The sequence below is a fragment of the Bombyx mandarina genome, chromosome 13, assembly GCF_030267445.1.
Source record: "Bombyx mandarina strain Sakado chromosome 13, ASM3026744v2".
Lineage (NCBI taxonomy): Eukaryota > Metazoa > Arthropoda > Insecta > Lepidoptera > Bombycidae > Bombyx > Bombyx mandarina.
The window spans coordinates 1,909,808-1,934,599 of NC_143220.1; the positions used below are offsets into that span (position 1 = coordinate 1,909,808).

The following is a 24,792-nucleotide window of genomic DNA, read 5'->3' on the forward strand; positions in this document are numbered from 1 at the left end:
ACATGCAAAAATGATTTTTGGAAATGCACTTCCGCTAAATGATGATGATGTTCCGTGTGTTATGTAAAAACTTTATCCTAAGATATGTGTTTGGTGTCAAAGCAAAAATATGACTTCTCATTTTTAATATATATATGACGATAGTAAGACCCTGCCATATGCCAGTTCTATCGAAACCCTGTAAAATATGTCCTATTAATGTAATAATACCATCTTTAGAAACAGAAATATGTGCATTTGACTACTTCAGTTTATATCTTAATATTATTTTTATAGTAAAATACCTTTCTATTACAAAATTTTAAATAATGAATCTCATTTTCATTTACAGCTTATTTTTAGTTCACCTAAGATTTAAATATTCGAATTTCATCTATGATAATGGCACGAAACCGTAAAAAATAGATAAAAAATTCAACGATGTATTTTAAAACGATATTATGTACGCATTTGACGGTTATCTCATAGTTATAGTGTCAAGGGCACGTCTATTGTTGAACAATCGCAATTAATTCACAATAGAAACTAAAGCAATTCGTAAGTCAAAAGACTCTAGTGATGTATAGAATATATTATTATATAGAATAAAGATAAAGTATATTCACTGTGCAAATCAAAGGGAAAAAAACGTTCTTGTCATAATCCCGAACAGCTTGAGCGTTGTTCAACAGAAGACACAATAATATTATTATGCCCGTATTATGATGTCATTCAAGTTGTCCTATTGTTTGTTCGCGATTTAAGCTTATATGGAAAATAAATTAGGAAGTTTTATTTTATTTACCAAATCGTTTAATAAGAATTTTGCTTGAGTTTTGTTCCTTCATAATATATTCATAAGCGCATATTAATTTAGTGAAGTTTAAGAGACAATAGTTTTACTTTTAACAGAATCCACATCGTTCGAAAGTAGAACGGATTTTTCATGACCTAGGCTAGGCTTACGACCCTTGTCGCACTGTATTCAGATCGACAATAGACAGTAATTTTGCAGCCCACCTTAAGACATGAAGTCCATGCATCAGATAATCGAAGTGTCCATGGCTATCCGTACCAGCGTTGGCGACACGCCCAGACACGCCCTATCCCAAAAAAAATAATGTTGATTAGTAATGACAAAGGGTAACCACATAAGATACCAAAAACAATAAGTATTACCTACGAAGATGTAACGAAACTTCGATCAAAGAAATTATTTACAATATGTTCCAATGTCTTCGTTAGTATAGAAGTTGGTGTTTCCGACTCTTGTTTCGTGAGTCCAGAATAAATTCTCGGCAGGAGTCAGTTTCATTTTCGAAAATATTTGGCGTTCAGCGTCGCACATAACGCAAGATAAAATCCTTTTACCTTGGCCCTCCTCGTCTCCCTCTTCCTCTCTGGAGGTGCCGGAGTCCGATATAACCCGGTTCGTTACCCCCTTCGACCGGGTACCTATCCGTAAATAAATTCCCCATTGGATTCCAAAATAGGGCCATTGTATGCGAAATGTAATATTTTACAATAAAACAACTAAAAAAACATACAAAACAAGTGCCTATTTTATACCTATTTTATGTTATTCGGAGGTTGTTTTAGTAGTAACACTTCAACATTCATTATAAATTAAATAAGCTAAAACCGTTCGTTCTGCTAAATGATTTTTGTTCTAAGACGTTCGATAAGATTGTGTATGGTAGGTAAACGACCAAACTCATTACTTCCAATGTTCCAATAATAAACCTTACTTTATCTTTAGTAGTAATGACATTTTATCGACGATCTAATCATCTACCTTAGATTTCAATTTAATAAACATGCAATTTTCTTTCTTTATTTGGCTTAAAATGTTTTTTTGTTTTATTTTAATTACCAAAATGTTTTTTGTTTGTTTGTTATATTGCATTTTTTATTTCATAAATCTTACTAGCATAGGAACCATTCGTGGCTAGTCAAAAAGGTATCCATCGTCCGTTTGACCTATTTTTTTCTTTTTTTCCTACCTATGCTGATAGCCTCGAGAGGCTATTTCAGCTTCACCCTATCGTGTAGATGAGCTCACGGGGCTCAAACCGGAAGTGTTGCTAACACTGGCCCTAGCAAGAGCAGTGCTTCGCAGAATTTACTATCGTATCGGAAACGCGACCCACTGAGAAGATCCGGTGAGAAACTCAGTGCGCTGTGTCTATGGGTTAATTGACTCATCGAGCACTTCGTCGCAAGCGACGGATTCAACTAAAACGGTGACCGGTGCTTGTGATACCTAAAAGTACCATTTGACCTGACAGTCAAAAAAGTTGAACAGCTCTGTTCTATACATAGGTATGCATGCCTACGTCACATCCCGTATAAGAACCACGCATTTTACTGCTTACTAAAACCGCAATGTTTCTGTAACATTTGTAATTAACATCCAGTAACGGTATCGCTTACAAATAACTACCAATTGTTCCGTTCCAAAGAAGATTTCAACAGTGCGTTACTATTTATAAAATACGTATTATTATGCAAAATCATACTATATAGTTAACAAAGCGTAATTGTTCACGGCAATCTGTTTTATGAGAACCGATTGTTTTAGTAATGGACAAACAAATACATTTGCATTAAGCTCACAGGTCGTCGCCATTAAAATCATTGATTGAAGTCTATTTATTTGCAACTAGTAGGTGTTAACAAGAATACGAGGTTAGCTTTAATTCATTAATGTTTTTTTCCTTTCTGTAAGAAATTACACCTTCTAACAACCTACTTAGTGTTGCTAAGTGACTCTGTGTGATTCATGATCCGTACCTTATGGAGGTACGTCAATAAACGATAACAAAGACTAAGGTGAATTCGACCTCAGTGTAGGGACAATTCAAACCGGAACATATCAGTACAGAATTAACCAGGATGTTGGTATAGGCCCGTAATGCTGCAATTTATTTTATTTTATTTTTTATTGCTTAGATGTGTGGACGAGCTCACAACCCACCTGGTGTTAAATGGTTACTGGAGCTCATAGACATTTAAACGTAAATGCGCCACTCACCTTGAGATATAAGTTCTAAGATCTCAGTATAGTTACAACGGCTGCCCTACCCCTCAAACCGAAACGCATTACTGCTTCACGGCAGAAATAGGCAGGGCGGTGGTACCTACCCGCGCGGACTCACAAGAGGTCCTACCACCAGTAATAGCAACAGGTGTTTTTACCACAACCCATCAAATTTATAAATTTTATGTGGCCGACACATTTTTCTCTTGGGTATCGTAAAGTAGACTAAAGGGTCCACTGCACAATTATCAACAGCGTTCACTGAGTATGAACAGTTTATAGCGAAGGTAGATTATAAGATCACAAGGGTAGGTACCACCACCCTGCCTATTTCTGCAGCGAACCAGTATGCGTTTCGGTTTGAAGAGTGAGGCAGAAGCTGTACTGTAAACTTCTAACTCGTATCTCAAAGTCGGTGGCGGCATTTACATTGTTGAAATCTGTGAGCTCCGGTAGCCACTTGGGTGCTATGGACTCACAAGCTGGGTCGTCTGATAAGTATTACATTTTTACCAAAATTTTTTGCATGACTACAGAATGTTCATAGGCATATTTATTTCGTTAATTGAATTTCTCTGAAACACAATTTTTTAAGAACATTAAAATAATATCGCCTGTGATTTATTCGTTAATAGTCATAAATGCTAATAGAATTCGATTCCCGATCTAAGCCCGAATCTTTATTAAATACATTTGTGTTAAGAGGCTGGGTGAAATTGAAACACAAGACAGCTGTATCAATATGAAAGTAGAACAATTCATTTTCACGCACGTAGAGAAAGAAAAAATCGTTAGCACGACTTAATGTTCTACTAGATTCAAGTAACCTCAATTCAAAACACTAAATTGAATTTCGTGTAGTTTTCACGAGGAGTGGTAAGTTTATTTCGGACGAAGAAGTTTTGTGTTGATGAAGTTAACAAAGATTTCGCTGTCATCAACTACCATGAGTGTCACATACTAACGGACAGCAGATACGACTGGAGGTTAAGAAGCTCCTTTTTGGGCAGTTGAACCACTCAGTAAAGTAAAATTAATTCGGTCCATGCTTTGTCGTATGACGTCGTTATAGCGTGTGAGATATGTCACGTAGGCAGTCTCAAAATTACGAATGCCTTCACATAATCACTTGGGTCTTTGGATGGGTCATATTTATTAATTGGCGTAGTAGAGCAGACGACCTCACGAGCCTTTTGATGTGAAGCGATCGCCAGGGTTCAAAGACGAATGTCGCGCCACTGTCAACTTAAAATTAAATTTGGCAGTCAATTTATTCGACCCACGAATATCCTTAGTTCAAAATAAATCGTGTGAATGCTTTAGGGCAAAAAATATAGAGCGATGTCCTCTAGAATTCGATAAATTATCGAATTCAGTCATAGGTACAAGTGACATATCTATCAAATGATAATTGAGTCATTAAGCAACTGTGCACCACGCACAAAGCTCCCACTAACCATCTGACGAATCAGACGAAGCGGTAAAGTAATCGACATCTCATACGACACTTGAAAAAGGCTCAGCTCATGTACCAGTTTAGTAATAAAACCCGTTTTGTAAAACTACCTACATTTTAATCTCGCTTATTATTATCATTATATTAATTCTGACGTTTCGAATACTCTGCAGTTTTCATGGTCGAACAAACGTAATACAAACGAGATTAAGCTGTGTAAATAAATAATCTATATATTAATACGTGAAGGAAAAACTTTGTATCCCTTTTTACGAAAATTGCGCGGACGGAGGAGTATGAAATTTCCCACACTTATAGAGAGTATAGAGAAGGAGTGCAGAATGTTAATATTTTTTTAAATTATGCCTAAAAATACATTAAATCAATAAAAAAAAACATTACACACACTAACGTGTATTTGACGCACACGTGCATGCATACTATTTATTTATTGTCAAACTTTTGTTCTTGACGTCTGTGGTCAAATTGAGAATAGATTAAATATTGTTTGTCTTTATTAATATTTACCTAAAGCGTAGTCTTGGCGAAATCTTTGATTATAGAAGTATAATAATTCTTTGACAATAGAATCATAATTGTGTACAAACTTATAATTTCAATTAATTACAGTCGAATTTCGAATACCGTGGGATCACTAGTAGTTTTAATTATGTCTACGCCTCGCGAAATCAGATAAATGTAACAGGTCACGATGGGTTCACGAATAGCCTTTCAAGAGTTCGGTTAGGGTAGGAGGTGTTCAGGTTCACATATACGATAATGATAATGATAAATAATTTACTGCATTATCACCAGAATTACACCCAATTCCCATATTTGATATGGCAGACGACATCGTGACAATTTGTTGGCAAAAAAATTTAAAGATTCATGCAAAATTAGACCATAATTACTGAGATATTAGATGTAATACGTTCTAGTCTTTTGTTTTATTATTGACAATACGAAAACCAACACTGATCACTTAAAATAAAATAATAACACGATGCCAAGATGTCAACTCAGAAGATATAGATCAAATTAAAAGTCATTTTTATGGACAAAAAAAAAATTACGTATTATCGGCGCAGTGAAATTACTTTTATTTATTCGTAAATCTTCAAATAGTATTTTACACCTTGTTCCAAATTTTAAAAAATACATACTCGTTTAACCGGCACAAGCTCTCAGAACGTCTAAATTTAGATGGTAAATTATTATTTTATATCGGTTCCAATCAAGAGTCGAAGCGACATGCGTGACATTGAAATTTATTTATAAAATACTATCTGACCCGGCAAACTTCGTAGTGCCTCAATCGATAAATAAAAGACCTAAACTTTTGTATAAAATAAACTTAAAACAAACAAAAGGAATCCGTCCGACGCGGGACACATCAAAGGAGAAACAAAATTGTTATTTTTATTTAATTCCGAGCATTCTCATATTTATCTACCTTTTAAACCTTCTCTGGACTTCCATAAATAATTCAAGACCAAAATTAGCCAAATCAGTCCAGCCGTTCTCGAGTTTTAGCGAGACTAACGAACAGCAATTCATTTTTATATACTTAGTCTGGCCATAAATACTGTTACAATTAAAAATAAACAAAATATTACATTTGAATTTGGAATCTGTCATTTTTATATGATTGCTCATTGAGTTTTCTCATTTTGGCGCCAATACATTGTACAATATTTTGCGATATTAAAATGGAGTGGAGTGATAAAGAGAACCGAATCGCTGTGATTGCATTACACAAAGTAGGTATGGAGCCAAATGCAATTTTTAAAACTCTCCATACGCTTGGTATTAGTAAAATGTTCGTGTACCGGGCTATTAATAGGTGCAATGAGACCTCCTCTGTTTGTGATAGAAAAAGATCTGGCCGTCCACGTAGTGTTCGTACGAAAAAGGTGGTCAAAGCAGTAAGGGAAAGAATTCGAAGAAATCCTGTCCGAAAGCAAAAGATTTTATCTCGGGAGATGAAGATAGCACCTAAAACCATGTCGCGTATTTTAAAATATGACTTAGGACTTGCAGCCTATAAGAGACGTACTGGTCATTTCTTAACTGATAATTTAAAAGAGAATAGCGTGGTAAAATCAAAACAACTACTGAAGCGGTACGCAAAGGGAGGTCTTTTTTTTTTTTTTTTCCCACAGGAGAAAATCGCCGGATCCCCACCCGCGCGGCAGGTGGGGTATGTGGGAGTTGAACCTCACTAAAAACTCCTGCCGCTCACAACCGGCGCCCTAACTCGGACCGGGCCGGAGCCCAGTCGGGGTTATTGAAACGGCGGGACAGGGTTGACGCAGAGCACATTACATCCATCCCACCGTCCCACGGACGCCGGACCGGTGGCCGCCAGCGACACGACCACCGGTTCCCTCGTTCAGCGGGCCGAGAGCCCGCTTTGATGGCGCCGCGTTACACCTTCCCCCAGAGCGGTCGGGGGAACGCGGTCTACCATCACCCGGCTTCCTATTGCGGGTGAGCGTGCAGAGCACGCCACCCCACGTCCGGGTCCCTCCCCGCACAAAATGGGTGGGACCCCTAACTCTTAGGGGGCCAGGTCACGGATACGACCCCGGTCCCGACCCCCTGCTCGGAAAAATTTTGTTCAAAACATGTATCAAGATACCATTCTTGAGAAGGTAGTGAAGCCCCTTAACAACACCAAGAATGGTCCTTCCAGCAAGACTCGGCGCCAGGTCATAAAGCTCGGTCTACGCAGTCTTGGTTGGAAATGAACGTTTCGGACTTCATCAGAGCTGAAGACTGGCCGTCGTCTAGTCCCGATCTTAATCCGCTGGATTATGATTTATGGTCAGTTTTAGAGAGTACGGCTTGCTCTAAACGCCATGATAATTTGGAGTCCCTAAAACAATCCGTACCATTGGCAGTGAAAAATGGTCCCATGGAAAGAGTGCGTGCTTCTATTGATAACTGGCCTCAACGTTTAAAGGACTGTATTGCAGCCAATGGAGACCACTTCGAATAAGCTTTTTATACTTTAAATTGTTTTATATTTATGTATTTTTTTTATTTTTCATTTATTAATTCATTGATTTTCATTTTCATATTTTTCATTTATGTATTAAACTAACACACTGTAAAAGTAAAAAATGTTATTTGCCATAGAAAGGACAAACCCGAAATCCATACAAACTTGGGCCTGGCGTTACAGTGATAGAATTTGGGCATAAGTTACAATACCTAAGAAGGTTTCATGAGCCCAATTTTCAGGTCTCCCAGCAATGGCCAAATTGGTAAAATCAGACAATGTTTACATTTTAGGTTATGTTTATTGTTCGAGATATTTTAATAAAAACGATATTTTTGAGGCTGTTTCCTACTAAAGATGAGTAATTTTTTACGAAACCTGTGGCAGCAACAGGTTGCTTTAAAATAAAAATGGAACCTGTTACGAGAAATCGCGCGTTAGGTTGTTTACGAAAACGAACGAAAGCCAAAAATTAAAAACAACGTAATGCGAAACGCGCTGCGCACGAAATGATTTTTTAAGGGATTTTATGACCTGGTAACTAAGACCTTTAGGTCGGTCTTATTTTAATTTTAATGAAAACCTTTTTTATATGAAAAGCTATATTTATATGATAACTTTTTTATATAAAATATAAATCATTACGTGCTCCCATATTATCTCATCACATTTCATTTCATTTTATTTCATGCCTTTTTTATTTTTATTTTTTATTGCTTAGATACCCATCGACGAGCTCACAGCCCACCTGATGTTAAGTGGTTACTGGAGCTCATAGACATCTACGACGTAAATGCGCCACCCACCTTGAGATATAAGTTCTAAGGTTTCAGTATAGTTACAACGGCTGCCCCGCCCTTCAAACGGAAACGCATTACTGCTTTACGGAAAAAATAGGCGGGCGGGAGGCGCGGACTCACAAGAGATCATACCACCAGTAAAATTATTAATGTAACTACACCATAGAAAAACTCAAAGTACCAAATCGACATTTTCATGTTATATTTAAGATTGCCAGTTGAAAATATTTTGAATTGCCGCAGTTGCCGACATGATTTCGTGTCATAACTAAATGGCACAGTTATTTATTTCTTTTAATGATTTTTGTTAGTAGATTTTGGTGCTTTACGTTACGTTATTCAATGAGATTAAGTTTATAGTCTGGCCAGCGAATCATGGCACAACTAAATAGCGGCAATCCAATGTCTTTAGTTGGCAACATTAAATATAACATAACACGATTTGATACATTTGTGTTTTTCTATGGCATAGAAACATTTTATGTGGCACATTAATATAAAAATGCAAAACTACCCTTTCATGCTATATTTAATGTTGTCAGTTGTAGATATTTTGAATTGCCGCCATTGTACGTAGTTGTGTCACGATTCGATGGCCATACTCTATTTACATTGATTAAAATACCTATAAAAACAGTCATTTATCCTAAAGCAAAAGAGTATTAATTATTTTTTACACTCGATTTCCACTAAATCGATCCTATTTTATGGATGCTCTAATTCTAATCCGCACGTTTGTGGAGCTAGTTACGTATATTGAAATAAGTGTTGCAGATGTTTACAAAGATTGTTTAAAACAAAAAATTGAATTCAACTTATTTTCTACACTTGGCCATTGTCAATGAAGCTAAGATTTCAATAGGTTAATCAAGCAAAATAGACGAATTTTTTGGTACATATCCCATTCGTGTAACACTTAGGCCCAAAATGGGGTTTCTCCTTTGTTTGTTTTCCTTTGTAACAGTATTTATGGCCAGACTAAGTAGATTGTTTTTTGCCGAATGTCGAATTACCTTCTTTAAACCTTTCTGTATACTTTCTACAGAGATCCTCCAGTTATCCCTATTTACATTTAATACATATGTGTATGTCGCTACAACGCCACCATTTATTTAACTAAAAATAGTTAACGTTAACTGTTTCCTTAATGTTACGCATGTCTGTTAAGACGACTTAACAACTGTTTAAGACGGTATTCGAAAGAGTTAATGAATTAGCTACCCCCGTTTCTACTATAAATACGAGTGAATTTTGTCGCACAAAATCCACTTCGATAAAGCGGCACGACACGAGAACCCTCTCATCGTGGCCGCCGGTAACTACATTCCCGATCCTGCGGAAAGAATGGAAAGCAGTCGACGTCGCCCCAAACACGTCATTTCGGACCCTCCCGATCCACTAACGGTGATTTATGTGCCTCAAGCACCGGTCACCATTCTCGTCGAACACGTCGCTTGCGACGAAGGGCTCGACGAGTAAATTAACCCTCAGACACAGCCCACTGAGTTTCTCGCCGGATCTTCTCAGTGGGTCGCGTTTCCGATCCGGTGGTAAATTCTGCGAAGCACGGCTCTTGCTAGGGTTCGTGTTAGCAACGTCGTCAGGTTTGAGCCCCGTGAGCTCACCTACTAGTTAAGGTTCCGCTGAAATAGCCTCTCAAGGCTATCAGCGTAGGTAGGAAAAAAAAAAAAAGAAACGCACAAAACCTTCCGACCCGAGCAGTCAAACGAAGCGGAGCTCTCCGTTGTTATCGTTGTACACTGGAAATGTAATAAATGGGATTCATTGGAAAAGTGAGTCTTAATTACTGTCACTATGGAAGGCAATGACAATAATGAAGAGAATGACGTTAGTGATGCTGACATCATCATTTTAAAAACACCATGGAACCATCCTCTCGTCATATGACGAGACATATACATATATGGATATGTATACATAAATTAATAATAACAAGGAGTCTCGAGGCGGGCGTGTTCAGTGAGCAGAGCCTAAAGATCGAGTAAAGGACAACCTCAAGTCATTACTATTTTTATACTATTTTAATTATCAGCGCCCATAAATTGATTTATCTTTAATGGCTCACTAATTTCCAATTCTGTTTCTAGCCACAGAACAAATGTGAAATAATATTGATGAGACTATAGTCACTTACAAATATAGTTTTTTCATGATTTATGATATTATGCCGACTAGCTGTTTATAACTACAATCAGGTTGGGCGGCTTAGAATAATAGCACGGTATTATATATTATACCAAACATTGAACGATGTTTATATACGAATAAATGTAAAAATCACTTATTTTATAGTTCATATGTTTAAGCAGTATAAAAATTAAGCGGAAATAATCACAACAAGAGTGTACCCAATTCAAGTACATATTATGTAGGTTTTGAATTCATATTGTTTCGTATGATGTTATTTCTTTCGTAAATTTATCTGTTTTTATACATTTATTTTACACTGGTTAACTGATTTTACCTTAATAGAAGAGGATTTGCTAACAAAATGTCATTTAGTCATTTAATACACCCACGAACTATTTGCTAATACGTGTAAAAGTTCAAAGCTCATGGTAACTAAGCATCACGTAATGAAAATATCTGAATATATAAAAACATGTGATAATATAGACGTAACTTTTACCGACAAATTTGCCAAATCCAGTAAAGATATGACGGAATTTCAATACAGCTGAAGAATTGCGAATATGAGGTAAACATATATATAGGGTAAAAAAAGAATAAGAGACGGCCGCTAGCTACAACATTCTAATTCACTTTTATGCTTCTAGATTTCCCGGTGATTAGATCCACGATATATTTAGAAGGAACGAACACGTGCCAATTTTGTTGGAAACCAAAAAATTCTTGTGTGCACTTAGTTAGTGTTAGTAACGACGTCAAGTTTGAGCCCTGTAAGCTCACCTACTAGTTCGGGAAATCTAGAATAACCCTTCGAGATTACTAGAATAGGTAAGCAAAACGGTATCCATCCATGTCCCATGTCCATGTCCGGTCCATTAACTTGGGGCTTTCAGGTACCACAAGCACCGATCACCGTCCTCGTCGAACCCGTCGCTTGCGACGAAGGGCTCGACGAGAGAATTAACCCATAGACACAGCCCACTGAGTTGCTCGCCAAATCTTCTCAGTGGGTCGCGTTTCCGATCCGATGGTAGATTCTGCGAAGCACTGCTCTTCTTGCTAGGGCCAGTGTTAGCATCACTCCGGTTTGAGCCCCGTGAGCTCACCTACTAGTTAAGGTTACGCTGAAATAGCCTCTCAAGGCTATCAGCTTAGGTAGGGAAAAAAAGTTAATGGTCTGCTAGCTGTTTACCACCGTGATGCATACTAATAATTTTAAGAATAGGTTTCATTTAAATTCGTTTGTCAACATTTAATACATTTCACTACGCCTTTTTTCATAATTCAAACTACAATATGAGCCATAAGCAGTCTTGACCTTGTGACAAACGTGCTAAAAACATTTTAAGCCTCAGATTTACAGATAGTCAAATTTCTGTGGGTTCACAGAAATTATTCTGCATTAATATTTATGATGGTAAATGCTTTCTCACATTTACACAACACACATTTGGCTCAGACGAACTCATAATTACAACTTTCGTTTCACATTATGTTTATTTTATTTTGTAATTTTATTTACTGTCGGCTTCTAGTGTATTTGTCTCTAGTTTCAAAAATTTCCTAATTTTGATTCCATATTTATTGGACTCAAAGTCATGCAACAAATTCATTCTCAATATTACCGATCAGTATTCAATAAGTATTTATTACTCGACGCGTATCACATCGCTATTATATTACAAAACTCATTTTTTTCCCTACCTAATCGTTAGCTCTAACTTCATGCGGACAGATAGGTGAGCTCCGGGCTCAAGCTAAGAGAAATTGCTAACACTAGCCCTAGTAAGAGCATCGCTTCACTGAATCTACTACTGGATCGGAATCGCGACCCACTGAGAAGATCCGGCGAGAAACTCAACGGGCTGTATCTATGGGTTAGTTCGCACGTCGAAATCTTCGTCAGAGTCGACGAGTTCGACGAGGATGGCGTCCGGTGCTTGAAGAGCCTAAAAGCACTGAGACTGGATCCGGTGGCTTTGCTTTGCCCCGTCACCTGAGTCAAATATGGCACAAAACTGACATCCGAGAGGCCGCAAGAAATTGGGCTTGTGCTGTTTTGCTTACATGTGTTTGGGAAAGTAAAAGCAAGTAAAAAAGTACACCTTTTACCGTACGCTTGCGACTAACAAACTAATAAAAAAATGTTTACATAAATGACCCGATCAACAAATATGATAAGCATTTGTAATACGATAGTCGAAAAAATTCAAACAATGTGTGTAAACATTAAAATAAAACGCGATCTAATTTTACAATATCAATAAATTATTTTTAATTCGCGGATAAGCACTAAAAATTGTTTTACATTTACGATTTGTTTACAAAACTGTTACTAGAGATTACGCAACTCATTGTTACGGTCAGGCAATCAATAAAATATGACCTTATTGCGTAATTACACGACGTGCGAATTACTTTGGGTGCCGAAAATGATTCATACATCTTTTTTTCATTCTACAATAACAGTTCATTGACAACCAATGGCAAATATAAAACAGCCCAATTCACATTTCACATTTCTATAGAATACCGGTTGCGTCTCGCGGATTCACTGTTATTACTTGAGTTACTGAAGTTGCAATCATATCGGGTGATCGCTATACACCAGATAAGCTCGCCCGCTTATTGCCCCCAAATAAAGGGTGTTTCAGAATATTTTTCGTTTTCGAATGGACTACTCGTTACTGCCATAATAATATGATCCGGACCTTTTTGGCTACAGAAATGCAAAACCAGTATGGCTACAACCGCAACACCTTTTTCCAGCAAGATGGAGCCACTTCTCGTGTTACAAATGACTAATTAGCTGCTCTGCAAGATTTATTCCCTGGAAGAGTGATAAGTCGCCGAGGAGACATCAACTGGCCATCGAGGAGCCCTTATTTAACGCCTGCTGATTTTTTCTTATGGAGCTACCTAAAAAGTAAAGTTTACAATCCATTGCCACCCAACCTGAATATTTTGAAGCAAAGAATCACGGAAGAAATCAACTCTTATTCCAAGAGCGATGCTCCAGCGAGTGATTGAAAATTTTAGCTCCAGGTTAAATGGGTGTGAACAAGTGAATGGTGCGCATTTGCAAAAGGTTGTTTTTCATAAATAAACATCAAGAACTGCTCTTTAATTTAACAATAAATAAAACGAGTTTTAATAAATATTGTTGTTTTTTATTTGACATCTAAAAACGAAAAACATTGTGAGACACCCGTTAGAAGAAAACCTTCAGTTAAACGCGAGGGAAAAATCACAATTGCTTTAGAACAGCTGTTCAATCCAGCGAACCGGAATGCATGCTTGTTCCACTGTAGCTACTGACGGAACTAAACCTAGACCCAATCACTTGCGACTACTTTATAGTTATCGTACGAAGTTATCTATACTAATATATAAATCTACAGTGGTTTTCACGGATGTTCCGTTATAACTACTGAACCATGCATCCGATTGACTTCAAATTATGTATTCATGTAGAAAATGTACTTAATTATAGGAGTGTTGGACTTCCTAATAATAATGACAATAAATAGGTAATAATGTTAATTTTAAATGCCCGGCAAAGCGGGCGAGTACGGCTAGTTAGTTTATACTTATCGTATAGTAACGTTAAGAAGAAAATGTCTGTATATTTATTAAACCATCTTTGATTTAACGAATATTTGAATTAAAAATTATAAAAAACTCACATTAACTAAACTGACTCCCAAGCAGACCATCCACGCCCAGCCACCATCGGGAGCGACCTTCTTCGTCGCTGGTGGAAGCTTCTGCTGCTGTGGATCTTTGGTGTTCGCCGTCATCGTTTAGCCTTTGTCACCTGTTTGTCTGTAACAAGCACATGGAATAAATTGAGACAATTAAACTCTTATGTTAAAGTATAATGAATTTTGTACAATATATTTAAAGATTTCAAAGAAATATAATATCTTTAATCTATACTAATATTATAAAGCAGAAGAGTTTGTTTGTTTGAACGCACTAATCTCAGGAACTATTGGTCCGATTTGAAAAATTATTTCAGTGTTAAATAGCACATTTACTGAGGAAGGCTATAGGGCTATAACATCACGGTAAGACCAATACAAGTAGAGCACCAATAAAGAATGTTTCAAAATAGGGGTTTAAATAGCTCCTTAACATTCTATAATTTAAAAATATTTTCACTTTCTACGTAAATGAAGTGGGGGGGTAAGGTTTAGCGTTATGCCAAAGTAACTATTCCACGCGGACGGAGTCGCGGGCAAAAGCTAGTGTTTTTATTTTGGAAAAGAATTGGACCAAAATAGTATAATTTACGCTTAGAAACTATAGTTACTATAGTCTGCCAAGAGTACCATGGGAACACCGTTTTCCCTCAACGAGAATAATCATTATATAATATCTATAAAACAACCTAATAGCAATAAAAACTATAACAAATCCCCTATAAATTAATTATTAATAAACATTCGCTCAGTGATGACCTATTGTTTAGGAGGGGTACATTTCTGAGTGGTGTTATCAGCTTGACTGTTGATAACGATGTTTTCATTTAAACAACCGGCCGGTTGAGTGGCACGCTTCAATAACAAAGCACGCAATGTTGAAAACCATAATATAGGGTTGGCGGTATTCAGAAAATTATAAGGTCAACATAATATATTAGATGTTATATGAAAGTATTACAATTTATTTAAAACGCGGAATGCAATTTTCCGTAAATAAATCTATCATCGGAAGTTCGTTTCTTCTTATTGTCTAAAAAAACAGGTATATTTTCGCAATTTAATATTTGATTAAAGTGCATACAATAAGCCAATCGCGAGATAATTGTTAATCAGATTAATCGCCAGGTACTCGAAGAAGATTACGCATAGCGAATGATAACAGAGCAACCGACCACCATAAATGTAAATCTATATAATATACTAACTAATATTTATTTAGTAACATTTATATTATTTAACTATTTTAATACAACTACAAAGATTACTGTTTGACTCAATCGTTTATGAATTTTAATAACGGTGCAAACGCCAAAAGCTGTGTAGGTATATAATTTCATGGGATACACCAAATTTACTATTAAGACAACTTTATAACTGGTGGTAGGACCTCTTGTGAGTCCGCGCGGGTAGGTACCACCGCCCCGCCTATTTCTGCCGTGAAACAGTAAAGCGTTTCGGTTTGAAGGGCGGGGCAGCCGTTGTAACTATACTGAGACCTTAGAACTTATATCTCAAGGTGGGTGGCGCATTTACATTGTAGATGTCTATGAGTTCCAGTAACCACTTAACATCAGGTGGGCTGTGAGCTCTTCCACTCATCTATGCAATAAAAAGAAAAAAACTATTATATGTATGTATGTATATGTGATTGTGTATATATGTATGAATGTATATAATTTTTTGTGTATCTATTTGTAACTTAATATAAATTTCATTACACCTACCACTATTTACTCTGCACTACCTTTGGTTGACAGGTAGAGAATGCCTTAGGCATTAAGTCCACCAATGTAAATTTTACATGAAGTTTAATAAAAAAAAAAAAAAAAAAAGAATAATTTATTTTTGTTCGTAATATCGACAGCCCTATAAATATTATATGTAGTCCGTCAATCATGTTGTTCGCACGTGGTGCGTCATACATGCAGATACCACGTGCTCAACGAATGCGGAGACCCCACAAACTGAAGATTTGGAGGTCGACCAAATTCAAAACATGTGTGTACTTGTACTTATTTTTTTGTACGAGATGTAGGTATTTTAGCGATTAATATTTACCTTAAAAGTGACAATGACACTGAATTCTGCGATCTTATTTTTTAAATATTGGTGTCATTAACTCGTAATGTAATTTCAATAAATTATTAATCATACATTTCGAGAAACAGTGTAAAATTGTTCGACTCAGTCGATTTAGTACGAAATATGCCCTTGTAGTACATTTAAAATTTCAAACACACAATTCATTTAGTTACGAATTGACCTCTGTTAGTGTCAAACAGAATTTCAATTTGATAAGACCCTGAATATTATTCAGTCACTCCAGAGGTTACACGTCTACCCCTCTATCTTTATTCTTTCATTTCTCAATGACATCAACGTTACGTGAAATGTACCTATTCGGTGATAGCCCTAAATAATAATAATAATATTATTGAATATCAATAATAGTAATATTATTTAGGGCTATCAATATCACAATATTTATTGTATCTTGTGGATATATGTTTAATTGCCAACAGTCAAGGGCGAAACGGACAGTTGGGTTTATACCACTCGCTCGTTTACCAGCTACAGACAAATCAAATATACGCAACATGATCATTGTGTGTTTTTCAAAAATTCACTTAGAATTACAAACAAAAAAATTATCTTGAATATTTCAAAACGCTACATAATCCTGTCGCTCTTACAGTATCTGATACACTTTAGATACGCGTAAAGCATTTTCAAGTGGTAATTGCAACAGATTTTTTTTTATATATTTTCTCTGTTAACCTATTTTTTATGCTGCTAGTAAAAAAAAAAGGGTGCGTGTACTTATGTACGCGCGTAAGAAGTTATACTTTATTTTTATTAAATTTATTTCTTTTTCTTTTTATTTCAATTTTAATCAATTTGAAAAAAAATCGATTAAACAGCATCCTCAAACACGCATATTGGACATCCCTTTTCTTGACATCGTATAAATTCGGTAATTCTCGGTACGGTTCGGAAAGTTCACCTGCGGCTATATTCAGACTCGCCAAGTTACGTCGGTCGTATTGTAATGAGCGATTTAGTGGGCAACTTCATTTCTGTTAATTTTGTGTCACGGTGCGCGCGCATCGTAAAATTTCACTCTCATCAATTTTTCATAACGCGCCTAAAGAAGTATAACTTCAATAACTTCAAAAACCTTCCATGCTGTATTTTCAATATCGTTGAAATGAAATTCTTGAGTTTCATGTAACAACCAAATCTCAATTTCGAGTTCGATATTTAAATGAACAACATGCGAATTTGTTTAATACAATTTGCCAATAATTTTAACGGCCGACTGGTGTAGTGGTAAGTGACATGGTAACTGCACAAGGGGGTCGCGGGTTCGAATCCCACCAAGGGAAGATATTTGTATGATAAATATAAATGTCTTTTCTAGGGTTATGGATGTATATTAAATATACGTATGTGTATAATAAAAATCTTACATTTATTTCCGTTATCTGGTACCTGTAATACAAGTTCTTTACGAACTTATCACGGGACCAGTTAACGTGGCGTGACTGTTAGTAAATATTTATTTATTATTTATTTATTATTATTTATTTATTTTGTACTCGAAATTAGATAAATAGAAAATAGAAAACGGAATCTACAGGCAATCATTGATTTCAGATGTTCACGAGAAGGTTATGTGGTACGATTTATATTATGGAGATGTAATCAATTAACAAGAAGCTTTAATTCATCTCGAGTCGTGATCACGCACGCAACCTCGCGTACCTACCTACCCACAGCGCGGCTGTTTTGCGTTAAACAATCTATCAGTTACAAAGTCCAACGAATCTCATTAAACCTGATGCCGGTCGTGAAGCTGGTTTTTTTTTAATTTATGATATTAATACAAGTTTAATCATAAGTGCTTTATGTATTTGTTCTGGTAATTGCTTTGCGTCGGATAAAATTTGTTAAGTATTCGCTGCATTTCTGCAATGCAAATTTAAAATCTTGACACGGCCGAGTACAAGGTAACACAGCGACTCGTACCTACGCATGTTGTTATAAGTCTAACTCTAAGCAAATACAAATATTATACAACTCCCGATGTAGTCAGTATTCACAACTAACACTTAAGTTTAGCCACACGAATGACGGTTATTTGACTATTATTTTCGCGTTAAAAATCCCAAGCAATTAAGTTATGTAGGTATTAATTAATCTCACCAACATTTGTCGTTTGTTTTGAAGTAAATAAAGTGCAGATAATTATTTCGAGTTGACCCCTATCTGGTCAAAACAGTTATTTTGTTTGTTAGAGGAGAACAAAGCTCAACAACTCATGGCGCATCTGAGCTGCCACATGTGATGTGAGGTCGATTGTTTGTGTGGCAACAAATGAGAATGTCATATGCTAGTAATAAAAATGCGGTCAACACATATTGGCACTTTATTGGTCACGATACTTTAGGCTCGTATGATTCAGCCTCGTTGTTATTAAACAATACTCGTGATAAGGGTGAGAGAGCTGCATTTTTATTATCTTGAACAAACCCGACAATTGTTATACGTTGAACGAACATTTTAAAATATCTATCTTGTATACTTTTACGATTTCACGCACCTTTGTGCTTAAGAGCTGGTCAGTGATTTCTAGAACGCTGCACTGCCATCGCTAACTCACGGTGCATATTAACTTTAAAAATAAATAAAGCACGTAATTCAAGAGTCTCTGAGCTGTGACGACATTATTTTATTTCTTTATTGCACTCGAAGAAGAACCAGTCGACGGCCCTCAATATGGTGGCTATCGAAGCACAGCTAACCCACAGACACTGAGTTTCTCGCCGGATCTTCTCAGTGTGCGATACACTGAGAAGATCCGGTGGTAGATGCTGCGAAGCACTGCTCTTGCTAAAGCTAGCGTTAGGAACGTCCACAGGTTAGAACCCCGTGAGCTCACCTACTCGCCGGGTTACGATAGCACAACCCTCTAAATTTAAAAGATTAGGTGGGAAAAAAAGAAGCCCATATACACGCCAATACCAGATGTACAGCCACATAGTACCTTAATTAAGCCTCATTTGAAGGGACATAGCTTAGTGCTATTGGTCTATATGTTGGTAAGAGGAAGAAATAATATTTTGAAACCTCATGAATAACAGCAGTGGTGTGCCAAGAGCGCACTATTATCAGGTGTATTGGAATCGTTCCCGGTGCCTAAACGGGAATAACTATTAACCGAAAGTAAACGTCATTATTCTTTTATGATACTCAGTATGAACACTTATCGATTGTCATTTTTTTTATTTTTATTTTATGATTGATAGATTACTGGTGGCCCGGAGGCCTTTCCAGTTTCACCAGGACATGTGGGCGAGCAAAGGCTCAGCCAGGAGGGGTGGGGCTTGCTAACAACTGTCCGAGCGCCTCCGAAGGAGACCTAACAACTCAAGAGCAATTGCTTCGCGAATGAATCTACCACCGGATCGGAATCGCGACCCACAGCAAACAACATAAGGCCAGCAACAACTTCGAGCACATTTGTATTGTTAGGAGCTGGGGTTCAAAACAAAACAATACGCGGGTTTTTAACAAAGACACGTTTGACAGTTATCCCCATCAAAATCACATGTCATGCACCATATCTTGTCATTTCATACTGACTAGTATTTGATAAGCACTAGTATTCACAGTACTCTATGTCGGTATACAGATAGCAATCTCATTTTTATTTTAGAACGCTGTTCACTTTGTGCCGTGTTGTATGTTGCGATTTGCGCTCATTAGTTTAACTTCTGTGTTGACGCCCACTCTACGGATCTAGAACGCGTTGTTTAATTTTTATTAATCCCTTGGTTATTCTATGTCATAAGTCTGCTCCCTACTTAGATTGACTCATTTGTTTATGCGGCTAACTGCGAAGAGAGGACTCTCGCTTTCAGTAGGTACTATAGTAACAATATTAAAGATAACAATATTAATGATACCAAAATTAAATCGCCGAGTTGGTCTAATACCTAATCCTGACTACTAAACGCAGGGAATCCAAATTCGGTACTCAATTTATTTTTATCATTGATATTCGGAAGCTTGGGTGTTTTTGAGTGGCTCGTGCGTGTCTGTGTGTCTGATTTGTTTCATTTGTAATCTATCATGACCTTATGACGGTAACTAACACAGAACCTGCCGTGAAGCAGTAATGCGTTTCGGTTTGAAGGGTGGGGCAGCCGTTGTTACTATACTGAGACCTTAGAACTTATATCTCAAGGTGTGTAGCGCATTTACGTTGTAGATGTCTATGGGTTCCAGTAACCACTTAACACTAGGTGGGTTGTGAGATCGTCCACACATCTAGGCAATAACAAAAAAAAACACAAGATGTTTGACATATGCTTGAATCTCGCTAATGACATTTTCAAGATATGTTTGCATATGTATATACAAATTTAAGTTCCGCATTTGGAACGTCAGTCTACCGTACACATTCATCTGCTCGGTGCAAGATCTTCGCTTTGTCGTTACCTCCCAAAACCTCACGACCCGCCTGGTGTTATATCGTTAGTAGTATCCATAGTACAGGAAGAATTCTAGCTTTGAGCCTTGAGGACGCGTGACCAACGTAATAAAGTATCATTTGGTCATGAACATTCTATTTCCCATGCGCAGCAGGATGAAGAGTTAAAAGTACCTACTGTAATAAATACAGCGCAAAGTTTTAATTGGCTTATCCGGGCACTGCAATAATATTCATAACAACAACACGGAAATTTAATTGCCATATTTACTCGTTTAAGCTTTGCATATCTCGCACAATAGTTTGATGGCAATAACAAAGAAACACAACGAAACAGAAAAGAATTTGCAATTAGCAATTTGAGCCATAAAAATTTATTTTTGAATGCTATTTATTTAGTTTCGCTTAGTGATAGCTATTGAAAATAGAATACGTAATATCCTACATCTTTAGGTGACCTCGAATCTCGCCGAGTGTCTCCGGAATCTAAATATTACGTCTATTGTGTTAATTCGTTTATTTTATTGGCTTACCGCTGGCAGACGAACCATTAGTTTAAACACAACCTTCGCCCATTCTATTAACAACGTAAATGCTTTGTAAACATTGTGGACAAGCTACTAAGCACGGTTCTACCTATAATCTAAATGACATTATTATTCTGTTCGACTACTAATCAGGAGATACGATTGAGACTGCTATTATTTAATTAATTTCGAAGATCGACGAGCATATATCCCACCTGATCCTCAATGGTCAGCCTCGCTCATGGACATCAGCAGTGCCAGGGGCAAAGCTATTATGTCTTTACCCTCATATCTATCGTGTATTCGTAGCCTATTTTTTTCTTTTGTAACTTTCTACCAACCTGAAACTTTTTTTATTGACCTTGTAGGCAGACGAGCACACGGCCCACCTGATGGTGAGTGATTACTGTCACCCATGGACTTCAGCAATGCCAGGGGCAGAGCCAAGCCGCTGCCTACCGCTTAATACTCTCCACAAGCGTCATTTGAAGAAGGATATGTCATAGCGCTCGTGAAACACCGTGGAGGGGAGCTCATTCCATAGCCGGATGGTACGTGACAAAAAAGATCTCTGGAAACGCACTGTGGATGACCGCAGTGGCTCCAGGTAGTATTGATGAACTCTACGCCGGTGGCGGGCGGTGCGATGGTAAAAACGAGATCATCTCGAACAATTCCTCGGAGCACTCCCCATGGAACATACGGTACAAACTACAGAGGGAACCGAAGTCTTCCGAAGTCCCGAACCATCTTATACAGGTATGTACATACATCAAAGTGGTCTGCGGCATTCATAAAGCTGCCTCTCTGGTGCTAATGAACATTTATGTCAAGTAAGCCGTGAGGTCGTATGTGGATCGAAACTAATAAAAAAAAACAACTAGCCGACAGCACTATGAACATACTACACGGTGCGTATGTAACGATTTTGACAAAATCTCCAAGATATTCAAGTGCTCAATAGAGCCGAGCTACACAAATAGAATATTACCTGATTAAAGGATTATTGGGCAATTGAGTATATTATTACCAACATATTACTATCGTGTTATCATTAATAAAATTGCCTGTTTTTTTTTTTTAAGATAGCAAAGAATAAGATAATACTAAAGACCTATTTATTAACTCAACATTATAATGATACGATAAATCCTCAGACACCGAACATGAACGCCGTCGGATATCAGCATGGAGAGCAATCATATTATGTTCCCATTCGGATGTCAATATATGTATGTAGGTACGTACATTTGAGCACAAAAACTAACCGCACAACGTTAGGACGATAACCCGCAATGATGTCAGAACAACAAAAAGTGCACGTCTATCGCTCCAACTTCGAGGAGACGTTTCCAATGGAAAACTTTAAAAAAAATATTTATTATAGATACTAAGAATATTATTATTATTAGCAGCCTGAAATGCCAAACATATGATACATTGATTAATGTTCAATTTAATAAAAAAATTTATTGTTTAGATGAGTGGACGAACTCACAGCCCACCTGGTTTTAAGTGGTTACTGGAGCCCATAGACATCTACGACGTAAATGCGCCACCCGCCTTGAGATATAAGTTCTAAGGTCTCAGTATAGTTACGACGGCTGCCCCACCCTTCAAACCGAAACACATTACTGCTTCACGGCAGAAATAGGCAGGGTGGTGGTACCTACCCGTGCGGACTCACAAGAGGTCCTACCACCAGTAATTACGCAAATTATAATTTTGCGGGTTTGATTATTATTACACGATCTTATTCCTTCACCGTAGAAGTCAATCGTGACATTTGTTGAGTACGTATTTCATTAGAAAAATTGGTACACGCCTGCGGGATTCGAACACCGTTGCATCGCTAGATACGAATGCACCGGACGTCTTATCCAGTAGGCCACGACGACTTCAGACGTCGACGACTATTAGAAACGCAAGGGACAGTAAATGGTAATTATTAGAACCATCAAGTATCATCGTTGCTTTTAAAGCAATCTTCAGTGTAAAGAGTTGCAATTAAAGCGTTTGCAGTGTCAAAAAATAAATAAGAAAGAAAACATTGTACATATGTGATGCAGCGTTATTATTACTTATCTATGAAGGACTATTGTTAATGAATACCTTCGTACGTTACACAGTCGATATCCTGATGACCTACTGAATAACAGAAGACAATAAAATTGCAACAATGTAATATCGAAAACCAAACATCTGATTGTAATCAATAATATTATTTTTATTTGCAGTTGTCAGTTATCCAGGTCAATGATCCACTTATGCATTTATCGTAGGATCGATCTGCGCGACCATGTACATTAAAACTGTTTATCAAATCACTTCACACATCTTTCATTACTCGCAAATGCAAAATCACGTGAAACGATATTCGATCAATCAGCGTTTGTGGACCGTTTGTTCATGATAATGTACATGTTACGAATCAAACGTCGCATGTTCTTGATAAGTTTTTTGATCCGGTCCGAATTTATCAATAATCTTAGATTAATTTAGGAGAAGCTCTTAGAGATGACACTCACATCTCCAATTTACAAGTTACACTGGTGAAGAGCCCTTTACTACTCTACTTTTTCAATGATAGCTTTGCCTTCAGGGTATTTTCAGAGCGCCGTGATCAGCCATTTTAAACGGGGATTGAAAAGAGTATTCTGCACCCTTATACGCATAGGGACTTGGCATCACCGGTGTGCATCTGCCACCATGGTCATATAAGGAGGATTGTTCGCATAGTTTCCACATTTAGTACACGAAAGTAATCCAAATTGAAGATAATTATTAAACAACTTTTATACAGTTTACAAATGGCAGACCCAGCAATTTAATACTCGGAGCTCACACCTTAAAAAAAAAGAAATAGCCGTTCATGTCTGATTGGCAAGTGTACAGTTGCACTATGCAGAATCTAGGACTTACATTTCTCCTCTACATGAAACTTTCACCCGTATGCCTTGTCACAATGTAAATATGTTTGCTCTGTGTCTATCGTAAAAATCTGACAAGAATTTATTTTTTATATTGGGCTGAGAGAAAAAATGGATTTGAATGGCAGAATAGGTATTCTGTTCCACAAAATCGATCTTAACGCGTGTGACTACGATCCGTAAGAGAAGAAACAACGACGTATAATACTAGAAATAATATCGCGCAAAAATAATGCTGTGGTTCATTCATTTTTTATAAAATTTGGCTTAAAGGTCTCGTTACCGGGTTATAAAATCTTTAAAAAAAATTACAAACTATACACTAGGAATTGTATTTTTAATTTTAGTTTTCTGTGACTATCGCGGTTTTGTGCACTCGAAATTTTTGTCGAAAGAGCAACACATATCGTGAAGTAAAACCGGACACGCAAAAATATTTTTAAATCAATAAATATTGGTTGGTTAAAAATAAATCGTTGTTATGACTTTTCGTTTCGCGGTAAATTATTATCTATCTAATTTCCAATTATTATCTAGATAGATAATAATTTATAGATAGATAATAATTGGAAATTATTATCTAGATAGATAATAATTTACCGCGAAATGAAAAGTCATAACAACGATTTATTTTTAACCAACCAATATTTATTGATTTAACAATATTTTTGCGTGTCCGGTTTTACTTCACGATATGTG

The 24,792-nt window shown here is 36.9% G+C and overlaps 1 protein-coding gene across 2 annotated transcripts in view; it reads right to left on the reverse strand.

Moving 5' to 3' along the window:
- Positions 1-24,792, reverse strand: part of LOC114245344 (monocarboxylate transporter 1) — a 39,398-nt gene that overhangs the window by 12,165 nt on the left and 2,441 nt on the right. The window contains exons 1-2 of one of the 2 annotated variants that reach the window (XM_089732268.1): positions 21,170-21,557; positions 14,120-14,258 (exon numbers count right to left, since the gene is read on the reverse strand). In XM_089732268.1, the coding sequence (XP_089588394.1) occupies positions 14,120-14,233 (114 nt within the window). In that variant the 5' untranslated portion in view covers positions 14,234-14,258; positions 21,170-21,557. Of the gene's footprint in view, positions 1-14,119; positions 14,259-21,169; positions 21,558-24,792 lie in introns of those variants that run through there. The other variant, XM_028177484.2, reaches the window with a different exon arrangement.